This window comes from Macrotis lagotis, chromosome 1 (genome assembly GCF_037893015.1).
Source record: "Macrotis lagotis isolate mMagLag1 chromosome 1, bilby.v1.9.chrom.fasta, whole genome shotgun sequence".
Classification (NCBI taxonomy): domain Eukaryota; kingdom Metazoa; phylum Chordata; class Mammalia; order Peramelemorphia; family Peramelidae; genus Macrotis; species Macrotis lagotis.
In genome coordinates, this window is record NC_133658.1 from 300,741,840 (window position 1) to 300,759,092 (window position 17,253).

The 17,253-nt window shown below is 34.7% G+C and overlaps 1 protein-coding gene across 3 annotated transcripts in view; it reads left to right on the top strand.

Annotated features, from left to right (window-relative positions):
• Positions 1–17,253, top strand: part of LOC141505452 (liver carboxylesterase 1-like) — a 58,696-nt gene that overhangs the window by 14,509 nt on the left and 26,934 nt on the right. For all 3 annotated transcript variants that reach the window (XM_074211291.1, XM_074211290.1, XM_074211292.1), the window contains 3 exons: positions 2,680–2,838; positions 11,974–12,178; positions 13,411–13,552. In XM_074211291.1, the coding sequence (XP_074067392.1) occupies positions 2,760–2,838; positions 11,974–12,178; positions 13,411–13,552 (426 nt within the window). In that variant the 5' untranslated portion in view covers positions 2,680–2,759. The remainder of the gene's footprint in view (positions 1–2,679; positions 2,839–11,973; positions 12,179–13,410; positions 13,553–17,253) is intronic.

Genomic DNA, 17,253 nt, shown 5'->3' on the forward strand with positions numbered 1-17,253 from the left:
AGGTAGCTGGCAGAATTGTTGATGGGATTAATAAGGGAAGCCTTTATCCCTTTCACAATTAAATAGCCTTTTCAATTGCTAAATTGATCTGATTACCAGAAAGTCTTCTTTAGTATCTAAGTGAAAGTTTGACCTAAACCCCCAAACTCTGTTCTTAATGACACAGAAAATAATTATGAGAAGGGCAAAAATTGCTATTGACAATACCTTTTATTTTATTTATTACTATTTTTTTTTTAGTTTTTTTGCAAGGCAATGGGGTTAAGTGGCATGCCCAAGGCCACACAGCTAGGTAATTATTAAGTGTCTGAGAACGGATTTGAACTCAGGTACTCCTAATTCCAGGGCCGGTGCTCTGTGCGCTGTGTCACCTAGCTGCCTGACAATACATTTTAAAGAATTTATTAGCTACATTATATGAAAAACAATATTTCATGGTGGTACCCAAAAACATTAGATTCAGAGGCTGACAAATTGAAACTGCTTTGGAAGTATTCTGCTGACCTTAAAATGAAAGTGACAATTCTGATGTGACACTCAACAGTGTTAGAAAATTAATCTCAATCTTTAATTCTCCAACATAATGTATTAATGCCAAATGGCTGGAACTTAATATCAGACAATCATTGAGAGTCAGAGTGATTTGAGTTTAACTCTTTCAGTGTTGAAATTTTTTTCCTTTCATCCCAGTGCTGAATATTTTGTGCCAAATTTGGGTCAAAGTATGAATTTCACTTTCAATTGCAATTCATGATAGTTTCTTCCCAATTACTCTATAAATGCTAAAACAACTAAATAACAAATAAAATTTGAAGAAAACAGGTATTTTTTCAACATAAGATGCTCTTACACTGAAAGAGTTAAGGCATAGCTTTTATAAAAGAAGTCTAGACCTTAAACCTCAAGATAATTTATGAGATTTCAGCAATCAAATTCATATTCTTTTGTTCAGAGCATCCATAGATAAGGTTATAATTCCTTCCATGAAAGAGGAAGAGGAGGGTGGGAAGGAGAGCAAATGAAAGAAGGGAAGAATTTAAAAAAAGGAAGGAAAGAGAAAAAGAAAAAAAGGAAGGGATATAAGAGGAAGAAAGAAACTGTTGGGTTCCCAGTGGGGTAGATACTACTACTCAAAAATCATTGCTTATTTTGCTAAAGTATATATACAGAAAAATAGAAACTTGCTAAAATTGAAACAAGGAATTCTAGACTTGAGGCCTAAGGGAGAGTCCAGCATCCAGGATGATCCCCAGGAGGTGTACTTCTAAGATGAAGTTCCAGGGGATCCTTACTCAGGTCCCTTTGTAGTCATCAAATAAGCTCTGTTATTTTAGATTTATCATCATAAGATCTTAGTCTAAGTTAGCTTACCTAATTCCTTCATTTTGTAGAAAAGGAAACCAGAGAAATTGTTAATTTCTCAGTCATATAAGTAACCTATAACAGAGCAAGTATTCAAATATTAAGTGGTGAAGTATATTTACAGGCAAATAAGCCTTAAATATTTATTATATATTATCCATTTCAAGAGAAGTAGACTTTAAGAGCATGGTTGATCAAGAAAGGCCCTTGGTGGGAGGGAAGTTAGGTTGAAAGACTGAGGTCTGTGTGAAAACAGGGAATAATAATGGAGACAATATTGTCTGCTCATCACCTTTCTTGTGACCAGATAAATGCTCTATAAAATGTATGAACTTCCACTATCTGAGGGGTGCAGGACTGGGGAAAAGTCCAGTGATCTGTATGAAAAGCTCTTGGGGGTCAATAGATGCCATACAGAAGCTACAGAAAGTTGAAATTGCCCTCAAATTGCCCTCAAAATCTAATTCACAATTTTCACTTAGGCTTACTGAAGGAAAAAAGACTTGATTCAAATCAAGAGACTTCAATTCCTATCTTGACCAAGATATTTTCTATGTGTGTATGAGTAAATGACTTAACTGTTCTGGCAGATTGTTTCTTCAACTGTAAAATGGGTATAATAATATTTTCCCTAGTTATCATAAAGAGTTGTATGGAAAGTAGTTTACTTATAAACCTTACAATATTAGAGAAATATGAATAATTATTTATTTTATGCTATCATTATTTCTATTTATTTCCCAAAGAGAGTCTTTCTTTTATCAGTAAACGTTGGCTTTCTTCAGTGAAATATTTCTTCTTTTTCTTTCCCATCTCTCTATATAATACCCAGTCTCTAATATTTAATATTCCTTTATTAGGATACTTATATATTCCTTTATAAGTCAGAGAGAGACTTTATCAAAAGAATACAGATTCTAATGTATTTTGCACAACTAAGAAAAAAAAAAGTCAGAAGAGTTCTTCAAGAATACCCTCAATGTAATGGTGGGGAGATTGTCAGTAAACCAGAAAACCATAGTTGACTCACCAGACTCCATTGGCTCTCAACACATTTATTGTGTGATTGACTTTATGAAAAGAGGGTGTAAACTCAGCCTGCTTTCAGGGTGAAAGTGCACCTTCAGTAATCTTGCTTTATTTACTGATAAGGATATTCAGTTTTGTAACAGGTTATTTAAGGATTAGAGTTGTGCCAGGGAAGAAGGTGGTTAATTATGGGAGGAATCTCAAGACATTAAAATCAGTTCCCATAAGAAAAAAGAAACATTTTTCTTTTGTTTTTTGCTTAACTCAGTTTTCTCTGATTTAATCTAGGGATGAATACAGTGATCTACACTTAGGCAGCAGAGAAGCAACCTCAGTCTTTAAAACACTCTTCAAATCCTGTATTCGACATGTGGCAAAGAATTGTTCCCAAGATGATGTGGTTGATTTACCTGGTTCTCTGCTCCCTAATTGCATTCACATCTCAAGGTAAGATTTTGGGATATTTTTTTTCCTTTCTCAGAAACAAAGCAAAACAAAACAAAACAAAATGACCCAATCATAAAATCTAAAGACAATTTTTGGTAGTATTTCAGTTAAAAAGTCAGCAGGGTTTGATAAATCTTTTTGGAAAAAATAAAATTTTGTTATGAATTAAATTATTAAGAAATAATGCAACTAGCATAGGAAGTGAAGTGGGTAAACAGGAAAATAATCTTTGAATTACAGATATATCAATAAAACCAAAAACTATTTGGGCAAAGGAGATGAATAAATATTTCTCAAAAGAGGAATTAAAAAAAGACTCAAAATAAAAGATATAAATCAAAAGCAATTCTGATATATTATTTCATACCTTACAATTTTTTCTTTTTTTAAATATTGCATTAGTTTTTCAATTATATACAACAGTAATTTCTACCTATCATTTTTGTAAGGATTTGAAATTTTACATTTCCCCCCCACCCTCACTTCTCTTCTCCCATCCCCCAACAGAAAGCAGTCTGATAATCTTTATACTATTGAAATTGAATGTGTTGAGAAAGAAATAATATCCTTGAAGATAAAATAAAATATTAGAGAAAGCAAAATTATGTTGTACATAAGACACTTCTGATGGAATAAGCAAGTCCATTATGGTTGATCATCACTACCATGTTGCTATTAGGGTGTACAATATTCTTCTGGTTCTGCTCATATCACTCAACATCAATTCATATAAGTCTTTCCAGGCTTCTCTAAAATCCCATCTATCTTGGTTTGTAATAGAAAATAGTGTTCCATAACATAAACAGGCCACAATTTGCTCAATCATTCCACAATTGATGGACATTCATTTGATTTCTAATTCTTTGCTACCAGAAACAGGGCTGCTATGGATATTTTTGTCCAAGTGATGCTTTTACCCTTTTTTTCCATAATCTCTTCAGGGTATAGACCCAATAGTGGTATTTTTTATTGTTTTTTCCCAGTAGTGGTATTGCTGGATCAAAGGGTATACACATTTTTATTGTCCTTTGAGCATAATTCCAGCTTGCTCTCCAGAAAGGTTGGATCAGTTCACAGCTCTGCTAACGATGCATTAATGTCCCAGATTTCCCACATCCCTTCCAAAATTAAACATGTCCTTTCTAGTCATATTGGTCAATTGGATAGGTGTGAGATGATACCTCAAAGCTGCTTTAATTTGCATTTCTCTAATCAGTAATGATTTAGAGCAATTTTTCATGACAATGTATAACTTTGATTTCCTCATTTGTAAATTGTAAATCATAAATTGCCTTTGCAGATCTTTTGACCATTTGTCAATTGGGGAATGGCTGGTTGTTTATATATATATATATATATATATATATATATATATAAATTTGACTCCATTCTCTTTACATTTTAGAAATGAGTCTTTTGTCAGAAATACTAGCTGTAAAAATTGAATTCTCCCATAAAAGAGAAAGAAATAGCAGAATGGATTAAAAACCAAATTCCTATAATATGTTGTTTACAAGAAACAAGTCTGAGGTAGTGAGATACACAAAGGGTAAAAAGTAAAAGACTGGAGGAATATATACTATGTTTCAATGAAAGTAAACTAAATTAGGGGTAACAGTCCTGATCTCAGACAAAGTAAACACAAAAAATAGGTTTCATTAAAAAGGATAAGGAAGGAAATTGCATCTCCTTAAAAAGCAACATAGGCAATGAAGTTATATCATTATTGAACATATATGTACTCGTTATTATAACATTTGAATTATTTTTTTCATTCAAGAAAGATTTTATTTATTTTGAGTTTTACAATTTTTCCCCTAATCTTTCTTCCCTCCCACCTCCACAGAAAGCAGTCTGTTAGTCTTTACATTGTTAAAATTGTATACACTGATCTAAGTTGAATGTGATGAGAGAGAAACCATATCCTTAAGGAAGAAAAATGAAGTATAAGAGAGAGCAAAATTACATAAAAAGTTAACAGTTTTTTCTAAGTTAAAGGTAATAGTATTTTGTCTTTGTTTAAACTACACAATTCTTTGGGGGGGGGGGGATTTTCAAGGCAATGGGGTTAAGTGGATTGCCCAAGGCCACATGGCTAGGTAATTATTAAGTATCTGAGATCATATTTGAACCCAGGTACTCCTGACTCCAAGGCTGGTGCTCTATACACTGTACAACCCAGTCACCCCCCTAAACTCCACAATTCTTTCTCTGGATACAGATGGTATTCTCCACCACAGAGAGCCCAAAGTTGTCCCTGATTTTTATACTGATGGGATGAGCAAGTTCATCAAGGTTGATCATCACCCCCAAGTTGCTGTTAGGGTGTACAATGTCTTTCTGGTTCTGCTCATCTTGTTCAGCATTAGTTCATGCAAATCTTTCCAGGCTTCCCTGAATTCCCATCCCTCCTGGTTTCATATAGATACATATATATATGAAATCACAGTTCCTTAAGCCATTTCCCAACTGAAGGACATTTTCTTAATTTCCAATTCTTTGCCACCACAAACAGGGCTACTATGAATATTTTTGTATAAGTGATGTTTTTACCCTTTTTCATAATCTCTTCAGGGTATAGACCCAGTAGTGGTATTGTTGGATCAAAGGGTATGAACATTTTTGTTGCCCTTCAGGTACAATTCCAAATTGCTCTACAGGAGTTCATAGCTCCAGCAGGAATGCAAGTGTACCAGATTTCCCACATCCCTTCCAACATTGATCATTGTCCTTTCTGGTCACATTGGTCAGTCTGAGAGGTGTGAGGTGGTATACTTCAGAGATGCTTTAATTTGCATTTCTCTAATAAGTAATTATTTAGAGCAAATTTTCATATGACTATGGATTGCTTTGATTTCCTCAACTGTAAATTGCCTTTGCATATCCTTTTACCATTTGTCAATTGAGGAATGTCTTTTTTTTTTTAAATTTGACTCAGTTCTCTGTATATTTTAGAAATGAGTCCTTTGTTAGAAATATTAGTTATAAAGATTGTTTCCCAATTTACGTTTCTTTTGACCTTGGTTACAGTGGTTTTGACTGTGCAAAAACTTTTTAATTTAATGTATTCAAAATCATCTAGTTTGATTTTAGTGATGTTCTACATCACTTCTTTGGTCATAAACTGCTTCCCTTTCCATAGATTTGACAGATAAACTATTCCTTGATCTCCTATTTTGCTTATAATAATGTCTTTTGTGTCTAATTCCTGTACCCATTTTGATCTTATCTTGGTATAGGGTGTGAGATGTGGGTCTAATTGAAGTTTCTGTCATGCTAACTTCCAGTTTTTCCAATAGTTTTTATCAAAGAGAGACTTCTTATCCCAGAAGTGGACTCTTTGTGTTTATCAAACAGCAGATTACTATAATCATTTGATTCTGTCTCTTTTGCACCCAATTTGCACTTATTTCACTGATCCACCACTCTTTTTCTTAGCTGACACCAGACAGTTTTGATGACTAATGGTTTATAACATAATTTTACATCTGGTAAGGCTAAGCCCCCTTCTTTTGCACTTTTTTCATTAAATCCCTGGATATTCTTGACTTTTTATTCCTACACATGAATTTACTTACAGTTTCTTCTAGCTCATTAATTTTTTGGAAGTTTGATTGGTAGGGAACTGAATAAGTATTTTAATTTAGGTATAATTATCCTTTTTATTATATTAACTTGATCTATCCATGAGCAGTTGATATGTGCCCAGTTATTTAAATCTGATTTTATTTGTATTGAGAAGTGTTTTATAGTTGTTTTCATAGACTTTCTGAGTCTGCCTTGGTAGGTAGACTTCCAAGTATTTTTTAATATCTAAAGTTGTTTTAAATGGAATTTCTCTTTCTAGTTCTTGCTGCTGTATCTTGCTAGTCATATATAGAAATGCTGACGATTTATATGGATTTATTTTATGTCCTGCAACTTTGCTAAAGTTGCTAATTGTTTCTAGTAGTTTTTTAGATGATGTTTTTAAGATTCTCTATGTATATTATCATGTCATCTGCAAAGATGAGAGCTTTGTTTCTTCCTTCCCAATTCTAATTCCTTCAATTTCCTTTTCTTCTCTTATTGCTGAAGCTAACATTCCTAACACAATAGTCAATAGTATTGAATAGTAGTAGTGATAATGGGCATCCTTGTTTCAGCCCTGATCTTAATGGGTATGCCTCTAAATTATCCCCAATGCATATAATGCTTATTGATGGTTTCAGATACATATTGCTTATGAGCAATCCATTTATTCCTATGCTCTCTAGTGTTTTTAGTAGGAATGGGTGCTGTATTTTGTCAAAGGGGCTTTTCAACATCTATATGCATGATATAATCATGATTTCTGATAGGTTTGTTATTGATATAGTTAATTATACTAACAGTTTTCCTAATATTGATCCAAACCTGCATTCCTGGTATAAATCCTACTTGGTCATAGTCTATTATCCTATTGACAACTTGCTGTAATTATTTTGCTAAGATTTTAAGATTTTTGCATCTATATTCATCAGGGAGATAGGTCTATAATTTTCTTTCTCTGTTTTGACTCTATCTGGTTTGGGTATCAGCACCATTAAGGTGCGGATAGAAGGAGTTAGGCAGAGTTCCATCCTCACCTATTTTTCCAAAGATTTTATATAGAATGGAACCCAACTGTTCCTTAAATGTTTGACAGAATTCACTTGTGAATTCATCTGGCCCTGGAGGTTGTTTTTTTTTTAATTTTTTTTCCTAGATGTTTTTTCTTAGGGAATTCATTGTTGGTTTGTAGAATTTCTTTTTTCTTAATTTCCTCTTCACTTAACCTGGACAACTTATATTTTTTGTAATTATTCATCCATTTCACTTAGATTATCAAATTTATTGGCATACAGTTCAGCAAAATAATTCCACATTGTTGCCTTAATTTCTTCCTCATTGATAGTGAGTTCACCTTTTTTATTTCTGATACTAGCAACTCGGTTTTCTTCTTTCCAGAGATTTATCAATTTTATTCATTTTTTTCATTAAACCAACTTTTGGTTTTATTTATTAGTTCAATAGTTTTCTTGCTTTCAATTTTTATTAATTTATTCTTTAATTTTAAGAATTTCTAATTTGATATTTAATGGAATTTTTAAATTTGTTTTTTCTCTAATTTTTTTTAGTTGCATGTTTAGTTCATTGATTTCCTCTTTCTCTAATTTATTTATGCACACATTTAAAGATATAATATATCCCCTGACAACTGCCTTGCTTATATCCCATAAATTTTGGTATGGTTTTTCATTATTGTCATTATCTAGGATAAAATCATTAATTCTTTCTATAATTTGTTGTTTGATCCACTCATTCTTTAAAATGAGATTTTTAGTTTCCAATTAGTTTTAGGTCTATCTCTCTCTGTCCTATTATTGCATGTGATTTTTATTGCATTATGATCTCAGAAGAATGTACTATTTCTGCCTTTCTGCATTTGATTATTATGGCTTTATATCCTAGTATATGGTCAACTTTTGTGTAAGTGCCATGTACTGCAAAAAAAAGAAGTATATTCCTTTCTATCCCCATCCAGTTTTTACCAGAGGTCTATCATGTCTATATTTTCTAATATTCTACTTTCCTCCTTAACTTCCTTCTTGTTTATTTTATGGTTAGATTTTACCTGAAAATGGAAGGTTGAGGTCTCCTACCAGTATCATTTTGCTGTCTATGTCTTCCTGTAACTTATTCAATTTCTCCTCTAAGAATTTGGAGGCTATACCACTTGTGCATATATATTTAGTATTGAAATTGCTTCACTTTCTATGGTACCTTTTAGGAGGATATAGTTTCCTTCCTTATCTCTTTTAATGAGATCTATTTTTGCAACTGCTTTGTCTAAGATAAGATTGCTACCCCTGCTTTTTTTCACTCTAGCTGAAGCAAAATATATATTTGCTCCAACCTTTTACCTTTACTCTATATGTATCTCTCTGATTCAAATGAGTTTCTTGTAAGCAGCATATTGTAGGATTCTGGTTTATAATCCACTCTGTTATTCATTTACGTTTTTGGGGAGAGTTCATCCCAATCACATTCAAAGTTTTATATATATATATACATATGAAATTAACTCTTTATTGCTTTCCATGCTATCCTGTCTCTGTTTGTAATTTTACCCCTTTTTCACTTTAACCATATTCCCCAGTATTTTATTTCTGAATACCACCACCCTCAGTGTGCCCCCTTATAGCCAACCCCCTCCTCTTTCTTTCCCTTTACCCTTTGCCCCTTCTTCCTTCCCTTTCTTCTGTTAGTTCCTCTTTTCCTCCCCCCTCCCCCTTTCCCCTTTTAATACTTAAAAGTTAAGATACATTTATTAACTTAACTTAGTGGGTGTATGTTAACTTTAAGACAAGTCTGATGAGAGTAAGATTCAGCTGGTTTTTACCTCCTCCCTTCTTCCCTTTTATTGCAGTAGGTCCTTTGTACCTCTTTATGTAATGTGATTTACGCCATTCAATCTCCTCCATCCTCCTATCTCTTTGCTATCCCCCCTTTTAAAGAAGATATTGTTTTAAAATCATTTATCAGAGTCACAATTAAGTCATGAGTGTCCATTATTTCTGGCTAAGTGTATTCTCTCTAATAGAATTACAATTCTCAAGTTATGAGAATCTTTCTCCCAGGTGGGGCTATAGCCAGTTTCATCTTATTGGTTAGCAGTTTTTTCTCTTTACCTTTTTAAAAAAAACTTTTGTAAACTTGTCTCTTGAGTCTTCTGTTTAAAGTCTAAATTTTCTATTTAGTCCTGGCCTTTTCATCAAGAAAAGAGGGGAAGTCTCCTATTTCATTAAATTTCCATCTTTTCCCCTGGAAGAGAAGGCTCGGTTTTGCCATAGTGAATTCTTGGCTACATTTCCAGCCCCCCTTGCTCTTTGGAATATCACATTCCTTTGGTCCTATAATGTTGATGCAGTCAGGTCCTGTGTAATCCTTACTCTGGCTCCTTGGCATCTAAATTGTTTCTTTCTGGCTACTTGCAGGATTTTCTTTTATCTGATAGTTCTGGAATTTGGCCACAATATTCCTTGGTGTTTTCAATTTGGGAATCCCTTTGCAGAGGGGATTGATGTATTCTTTCAATAATATTTTGCCCTCTGGTTCCATAATATCAGGGCATTTTTCCATTATAAATCCTGCAAGACTGATTCTAAGCTTTTTTTTCTCTTCAATATTTTCAGGGAGCCTAGTGATTCTTAAGTTATTTCTCCTGGATCTGTTCTCAAGGTCAGAGGTTTTGCTGATGAGGTATTTTATATTTTATATTTTCTTCTATTTTTTGATTTTTTGTTTTGTTTAACAGATTCTTATTGTCTCATGAAGTCATCATTTTCCACAGACTTCATTCTTATTTTTTTAAGAGAAGAATTTTCTTCATTTACCTTTTGCAACTCTTTTCCCAATTGATCAATTCTATTTTTGAAGGAGTTTTCCATTTGTCCATTTGTCCAATTGAGGGTTTTTTTTTTGCTTTTGTCCAAGTGTATTTTCCAAGGATTTATTTTCTTTTTGCAAGATTTTAATTTTCTTTTCCATTTCTTTTCCCAAATTTTCCAGCTGCTTTTCAAACTCCTTCCTGATTTCTTCAAGGAAGTCTTTGTAGCCTGGAGACAAAATCATATTTTCATCAGAAGTTCTAGATCTCTCTGAGTTAGGGTCTTTATCTTCTAGGTTGTCTTTACCTTCTAGACTCTGGTTTTTTTTTAGATTTTTTTTTGCAAGGCAAATGGGGTTAAGTGGCTTGCCCAAGGCTACACAGCTAGGTAATTATTAAGTGTTTGAGACCAGATTTGAACCCAGGTACTCCTGACTCCAGGGCCAGTACTTTATCCACTGTGCCACCTAGCCACCCCCTAGCCTCCCTCTTTTGCTGTCCTTTCTTCATTTTCCTAAGATCTTATGTTGGGGGAGGGACTGGTTCCCCACAAACGTTTGGTTTTGAGATCCGTAGGCTTTGCTCACTGAGTTTAGTAACTCCAAATAAGTCTGTTGGTAAGGGGTGCTGGTTGCTTTCTCTGCAGTGTCTGTGACCTTGATTTGAGACCCTCTCCCTAGGCCTGGAAGCAGTGAGAGGCAGCAGCAGAGTCTGAATTATCCTTGAACAATGTGGGCCAGGCCTTAGGGCGAGAATGTTAATCTCCCAATTCAGCTGAGGGAGCTCTGCTGCCCACACTTGAGCCTAGGGGACTTGGGAAAAGGACTCCACTGAAATGGAAGTATGGAGCCTGTGGTCCTCCAGATTAGCCAAGCCCAGCAGATCAAGGTCTAGCCACACTCTGCAACTCTCTATTGGAACTTGCCTTCCAGCCCTGCTGGAGTTGCTCCCATTGCCAAAGCTGCTGCTGATGCTGCCACAGCAAACCCCACCATGGCTAAGTCTGGTCCTCTGACTTCACCCCACTGCTGCCCCTGGACTGGCTCTCTGCTCTCTGCCCCTGCTCACCCATGATCCCCTGGGACAGACCTTGGTGGTTCTTCTCCTAACTTATCTTTCTGGGTTTTGTCAATCGAATTTCTGTTAAGAGTTTTGTTTTATATTATTTATGAGGGAAAACCAGGAAACCTTAGCACATTGCCTGTCTTCTCTCCACCATCTTGCTCAGAAGACCAGTGGTGCTTTTAAAGAAGATATAGTTTCTTTCCTTATCCCTTTTAATGAGTATGTAACCCACTTCTTTAGAGCTCCTTATTCTCTTGATCAGGGTATTAATATTTATCTTGTTCAATTGTGAGCAAAGATTTTGTAAACAAGGAAATCCTATAGACATGGGATTTACTATTATTAAATCTGTGGGAAAATTTCATTTACATTCTCTCACATTATATTTAATATAATCTTATTAGGGAGCTATTATTATTTCCCACATATAGGTGAGGAGTAAAATGTCCAGAGAACTTTCATTATTTTTCGAAGGTTACTTAGTATGGAACAGAATACACACACACACACACACACACACACACACACACCCTATATAGCTCTGTGTGTGTGTGTGTGTGTGTGTGTGTGTGTGTGTGTGTGTGTGTGTATGTGTGTGTATACTCAGGCATGCTGATTCCTTCTCCAATGCTGGTTCCTTCTCAAGTGAAATCACCTTTCACTCTTTCATTGTTACACAGGGCCACAGTCCTCAGCACCTGTAGTGGATACTGATTATGGAAAAGTTCAAGGAAAACAAATGATTCTACAAAAATTTGACAAATCTGTCAATGTTTTCCTGGGAGTCCCTTTTGCCAAAGCTCCTCTTGGACATCTGAGGTTTGCTCCACCCCAACCCCCTGAGCCCTGGGACTATGTGAAGAGTACTACTACATATCCACCCATGTAAGTCATCAGCCTTTACATTTTTCTGGAGAGGGGAGGGTTTCAACTAGAGGAAATTATTATATAATCTGCCATCCTTTTTATTGTTTTTTTTTGTGTTCCAGAACCCTCAAATCATTCCATAATTGTTTGCCTATCTCCTCTTATTCACTTGAAACATTCTTGTTTTTTTTCTCAATCCTAATCCACTCATTTAAACACTAAGGTTGGAGAAGAGCATCTCAGGTTTTTACAGTGAAGTGGTTCTGAACTATAAAGTAATACACTCCCTTGGAAACCTTAGCTACATTGAACAAATAAAGGACCTGCTACAAATCCCATTTTAAATAGATGTTTAATTACAATCAGACAAATCTCTGGGAATACATTGCTTGGCAAGATGACAATAGCCCTTTGCCTCCATTCTTCAGTCATGTCAGAACCACACCTAATTTATATAGCAGCCTCTCTGGATATGTCCAAAGGCTCAATGACCTTAAAATAATTGGTTTTGGAGAGAGAACCTTGGAATTATAACCTTTCCTGCTTCAACCTTGGGTTATTCACTTAACTTTTTGTTTTTTTTCATATGCTCACTGGGGACAAGGTGGGTTATTCTACTTACCTCACAAACACAAGATGCAGAGGACCAGGAAGACTCCTAGTTCAGTCAGTAGCTGCTCTGGGGTCTCAGTTTTGCATTTGACTGCCTCTGAATGAAGGTCAATGTTTCACAAATCAGAATAATTTCTGCAGATCATCTTCCTTACTATAACTCTCCCTTTTTCATTCTTTCATAAAAAGTAGGAACTGAAAGAGGACTTAAAGTTCATCTAGTTCTAATCCTTATTTTCTAGAGGAGAAAATTGGGACCCCATAGTTAGGAAAGAACATCTAAACAGAAAGCGGGTAGGACATTTTATAAACTTAAAGAAAATAAAAATAGCATTTAAAGTCATTTCTCAGTTCTCCCTTAGAAGGCAAACCAAAGGATAAGTAGGCATATTAGGGTGAGGAACTTAAAGTACCTGAGTTAAAATCCTGAATGTATTACCACCTATGTCACATATAATCTTTGGGCAAGTCACTTTCCCTTTCAGAGTCTCAGTTACCTCAAATAGAAAATGTTTTTGACTAGGTGATACCTAAGAACCCTACCAGCTCCAAAACTTCTGAGCAATGATTCTATGAACCTGAATATACTTTCCTGAGATGCTGTTAAAAAGAAATCATTTCCATGTTTCATTGCACAGGTGTGCCCAGAATCCAATTGGAATTGATGGTATGTCAGATTTTTTTCACAATATGAATAAACTTCCCTTGAAAATTTCCGAAGACTGTTTGTACTTGAATATTTATACACCAGCTGACCTATCAACAAAGACCAAGTTACCTGTAAGAAGTTTATGGTTTGCTTTGCTTGTAACATGTATTTTGGGGTTGTGGTTCCTTCTTACATCTATAGCAGAGGAGGGGAGGTGGAAATAATTTTATCTACAATAGTTATTTCTCTCACTTATCAGTCTCTTTCTCTTAGCCTTTTCCCCTCCTACTTCCCTGTTAGATAAGATATATGACTATATTTTTATCTGTCTCACTATCTATCTATTTATCTATTCATCTATCTATCTATATATCTATCTATGTATCTAATCTATATATCTATCTATCATCTATCTACCTAATTTATAACCATGTATTATCTACAAGCATTGCCTGCCCCTCTACCCTGTTAAAAACTCTTATTTCTCTATTTTGACTCATGATTGACTCACACCACTGATCACTCTCTATGGGGACACCTATTAAGGGTTTCAGTAATGATATAGTTCTAAGGAGTTAGATATATCATTTTCCCATTTAGAAATATAAACAGATTATCCTTGTTAATTTCCTCATGATTTCTCTTCCATGTTTTCACTTTTAGACTTCTCTTGATTATTGTGTTTGAATGCCAGTTTTTCAATTTATGTCTTCAGGAATCCTTGAAAGTTCACTATTTTATTAAATACTCAATTTTTCCCCTAAAGGGTTTGACACCATTTTGCTGTATAGGTTATTTTTGGTTTTAATCCTTGCTCCTTTGTCTTTGGAATTGTATTCTAAACCCTTCACTTCTTTAATATTGTAGTTACTAAATTTTATATCATCCTAACTGTAATTTCATGGTATTTGAATAATTTCTTCCTCTCTGTTTTCATTATTTTCTCTTTGATCTGGGAGCTATAGAATTTGGATACATTTTAATATCTCTTTTTAGGAAATGAAAAATGAATTCTTCAATTTCTATTTTGACCTCCCTTTCTTAGATATTTAAGTAGTTTTTATTACAATTTCTTAAATTATGATATTAAAACTATCTTTTAAAAAATTCATGGATTTTGGGTGGTTCCATAATTTTTATCTCTTCTCAATCAATTTTCCAGGTCAGTTGTTTTTCCAGTGGGTCATTTCTTCATTCTTTCATTCTTTGACTTGATTTTTTGTTTCTTATGTCTTTTGGATTTATTATGTTCCATTTGCTCAATTCCAATTTCTAAGAAATTATTTTTTGCAGTGAGATTTTATTATACCTCTTTTTTTCTATTTAAATAATTTTGCTTTTTAAAATCTTTTTTAGGTTTTTGCAAGGCAAATGGGGTTAAGTGGCTTGCCCAAGGCCACACAGCTAGGTAATTATTAAGCATCTGAGGTCAGATTTGAACTCAGGTACTCCTGACTCCAGGGCCAGTGCTTTATCCACTACACCACCCAGCTGCCCATAATTTTGCTTTTTAAGAAGTTATTTTCATTAATGAAATTTTATATATCTTTTACCAATCTGTTGATTCTTTTGTCATAATTTTTTACTTTTCCTTATTTTCCTAGTTTTTCCTTTACCACTCTTATTTGATTTTTAAAACAAACATTCTTTTTCCTTCTTTTTATCACTTTCTTTAACTCCTTTTGGAATTCCTATTGAATTTTTTCAATCTGCACTTTTTGATGCTTTACTTGTAGATATTTTGTGTTGTCTTTTTCATAATTTTTCTTGAACTTCACTGCTATCAGAATAACTTTTTAATGTTCTGATTGCTTTTCAGTTGTTTGCTCATTTTCTTAGTTTATTTCTTGACTTTAAAGTTTATGTTAGAGTTGGACTTTGCTCATCTGGGTGGATAGATGGGGAAGCAACTATTTTCCCAAGTTTCTGGTCTTTTTATCCTACTATTTTCAAAGTTATTTGAGGTCTGTAAGATCTTTGCTTTGTCCAAAACAGTGAACCCTGGGAGTTCTAGGAAGAGGTATGGTCACTGCTCTACTGCTTGTGCTTTGGTCCTTACCCAGGTAGATATCCAAATTCCTAGTAAGCAGAAGCATTTTTTTTCACCTTGGAATCCAGAACTAAGTAAGGAGCAATAGAATTGTCAAACAATGTTCAGGCCTTGTGTCCAAAACCAACTTAGGTGACCTCTATTTTCTTTCTGAGCAGTTGCCCAGTCTCTTTATCATTTCTGTATGGTGAGAGCTCCCCAAACTGCTGATGTAATCATTGCTACAGACTGAAGGTCCATAACTGGTGTTACTGCAGTGTACTACAGGCAAGTCCACAACCTAGTATCACAGACCTCTCCTGAATGTCAATGTTTTATCTTGGGTTGGAAAAATGCCTCAACCAACTATTTATGGGCTATGCTACTGCAGATTTCAAACTGAGAGGCTTATTTTAAGGTGTTTGGAGAAACTTGACTGGAATGCTCTTTCAACATGAAAATCTTTCCCATTTCATGTAATTCCTAGGAACTTTAAGTACGAGTCCTATATATGGCTAGATCTGGGACCTGTAGGTCTTTGATCCTTCCTAGGTGATACGACCCTGGGAAGTTCTGATCATTAGCCTCTTAGTCAGTGATCTTACCCTTACTTAGATAGGGCCTCTATTCCTTAAGACTAGTCTCTAATTATTCTTCTTTAGTCTGTAACTTAAACTGGAACTGGGTAATGGAAGAAGGGGCTGTCAAATGGTTTCTGATCCTGCTTCTATCACTAATACTGGGACCTTTAATATCTTTTTTTTTCATTTTCTCTTTTTGTTTTTGTGGGACAATGGAGTTAAGTGACTTGCCCAAGGTCACACAGCTATTAAGTATCAAATGTCTGAGGTTGGATTTGAACTCAGGTTCCTCTGACTCCAAAGCCTATGCTCTATCTACTATGCCACCTTACTGACCCTCTAAAGTTTTCTGATTTGATATATTGTCCCTTTACTGCCCTTAGTACTACTAGTGCTGCTGCAGTAACCTCAGGCCTTGTAACTCAAATTCCTGGCCAGCCACTATCCCAGTGTCCTTTTCATTCCTCCTAAGGTATCCTGGGTTGGAAAAATGATCTTTTTTATTGTTTTATTTGGGATGTGGTTTGAGAAATTTTTAAAATGTTGATTAAAGATTTGTTTTGAGAGATCTCAGCAATTCTTGCAGCCATCTTGGCCTAGTCCTTGAATTCTTCTTCTCTAATTTAAGTTCTCTTCCTTCCATCAATCCTCATAGGACAGTTTGAGTGCCTATATCATCTTGGTTACTTTCCTCTAGTGCAGGATGACTTCCCTTTCTCTCTCATAAGGGATCTGTGACTGTCAGGGAATATGTGAACCTTAATGGGAGAAAATACATCTTTATTTCAATATCACTGGTTTCAGGAGAGATAATTTTTGGGGTTTTATTTTATGCCTTTAAAAATAAAAATAATTCTGAAAATGGTTTCATGGGCTTCACCATACTGCCAATGGAGACTATGATACAAAAAAGGTTAAGAACTTTTGAAATTTTCACTACAATCTTCAGTATTTTCACTACATGTTATGGCATATGGGCCAAAAAGAATAATGTCAAACCTTCCTTTGGATGACAGTCCTTCCAATATTTTAGGATAAGCTCTCATGTTCCTCCAAAGCCTTTCTTTCTCCTTTCTTAGATATAATTATTTTATTCAGTAGATTCAAATGTGGGAAGTTCAGGATATTTTCCATTTTCCTCTCATCAACAACAGATTTTCCAAATCAGCCAGATACTTAGAGCATGGGCTTCTGCATTATTTGTCTGGTTTTGTTGCTTATA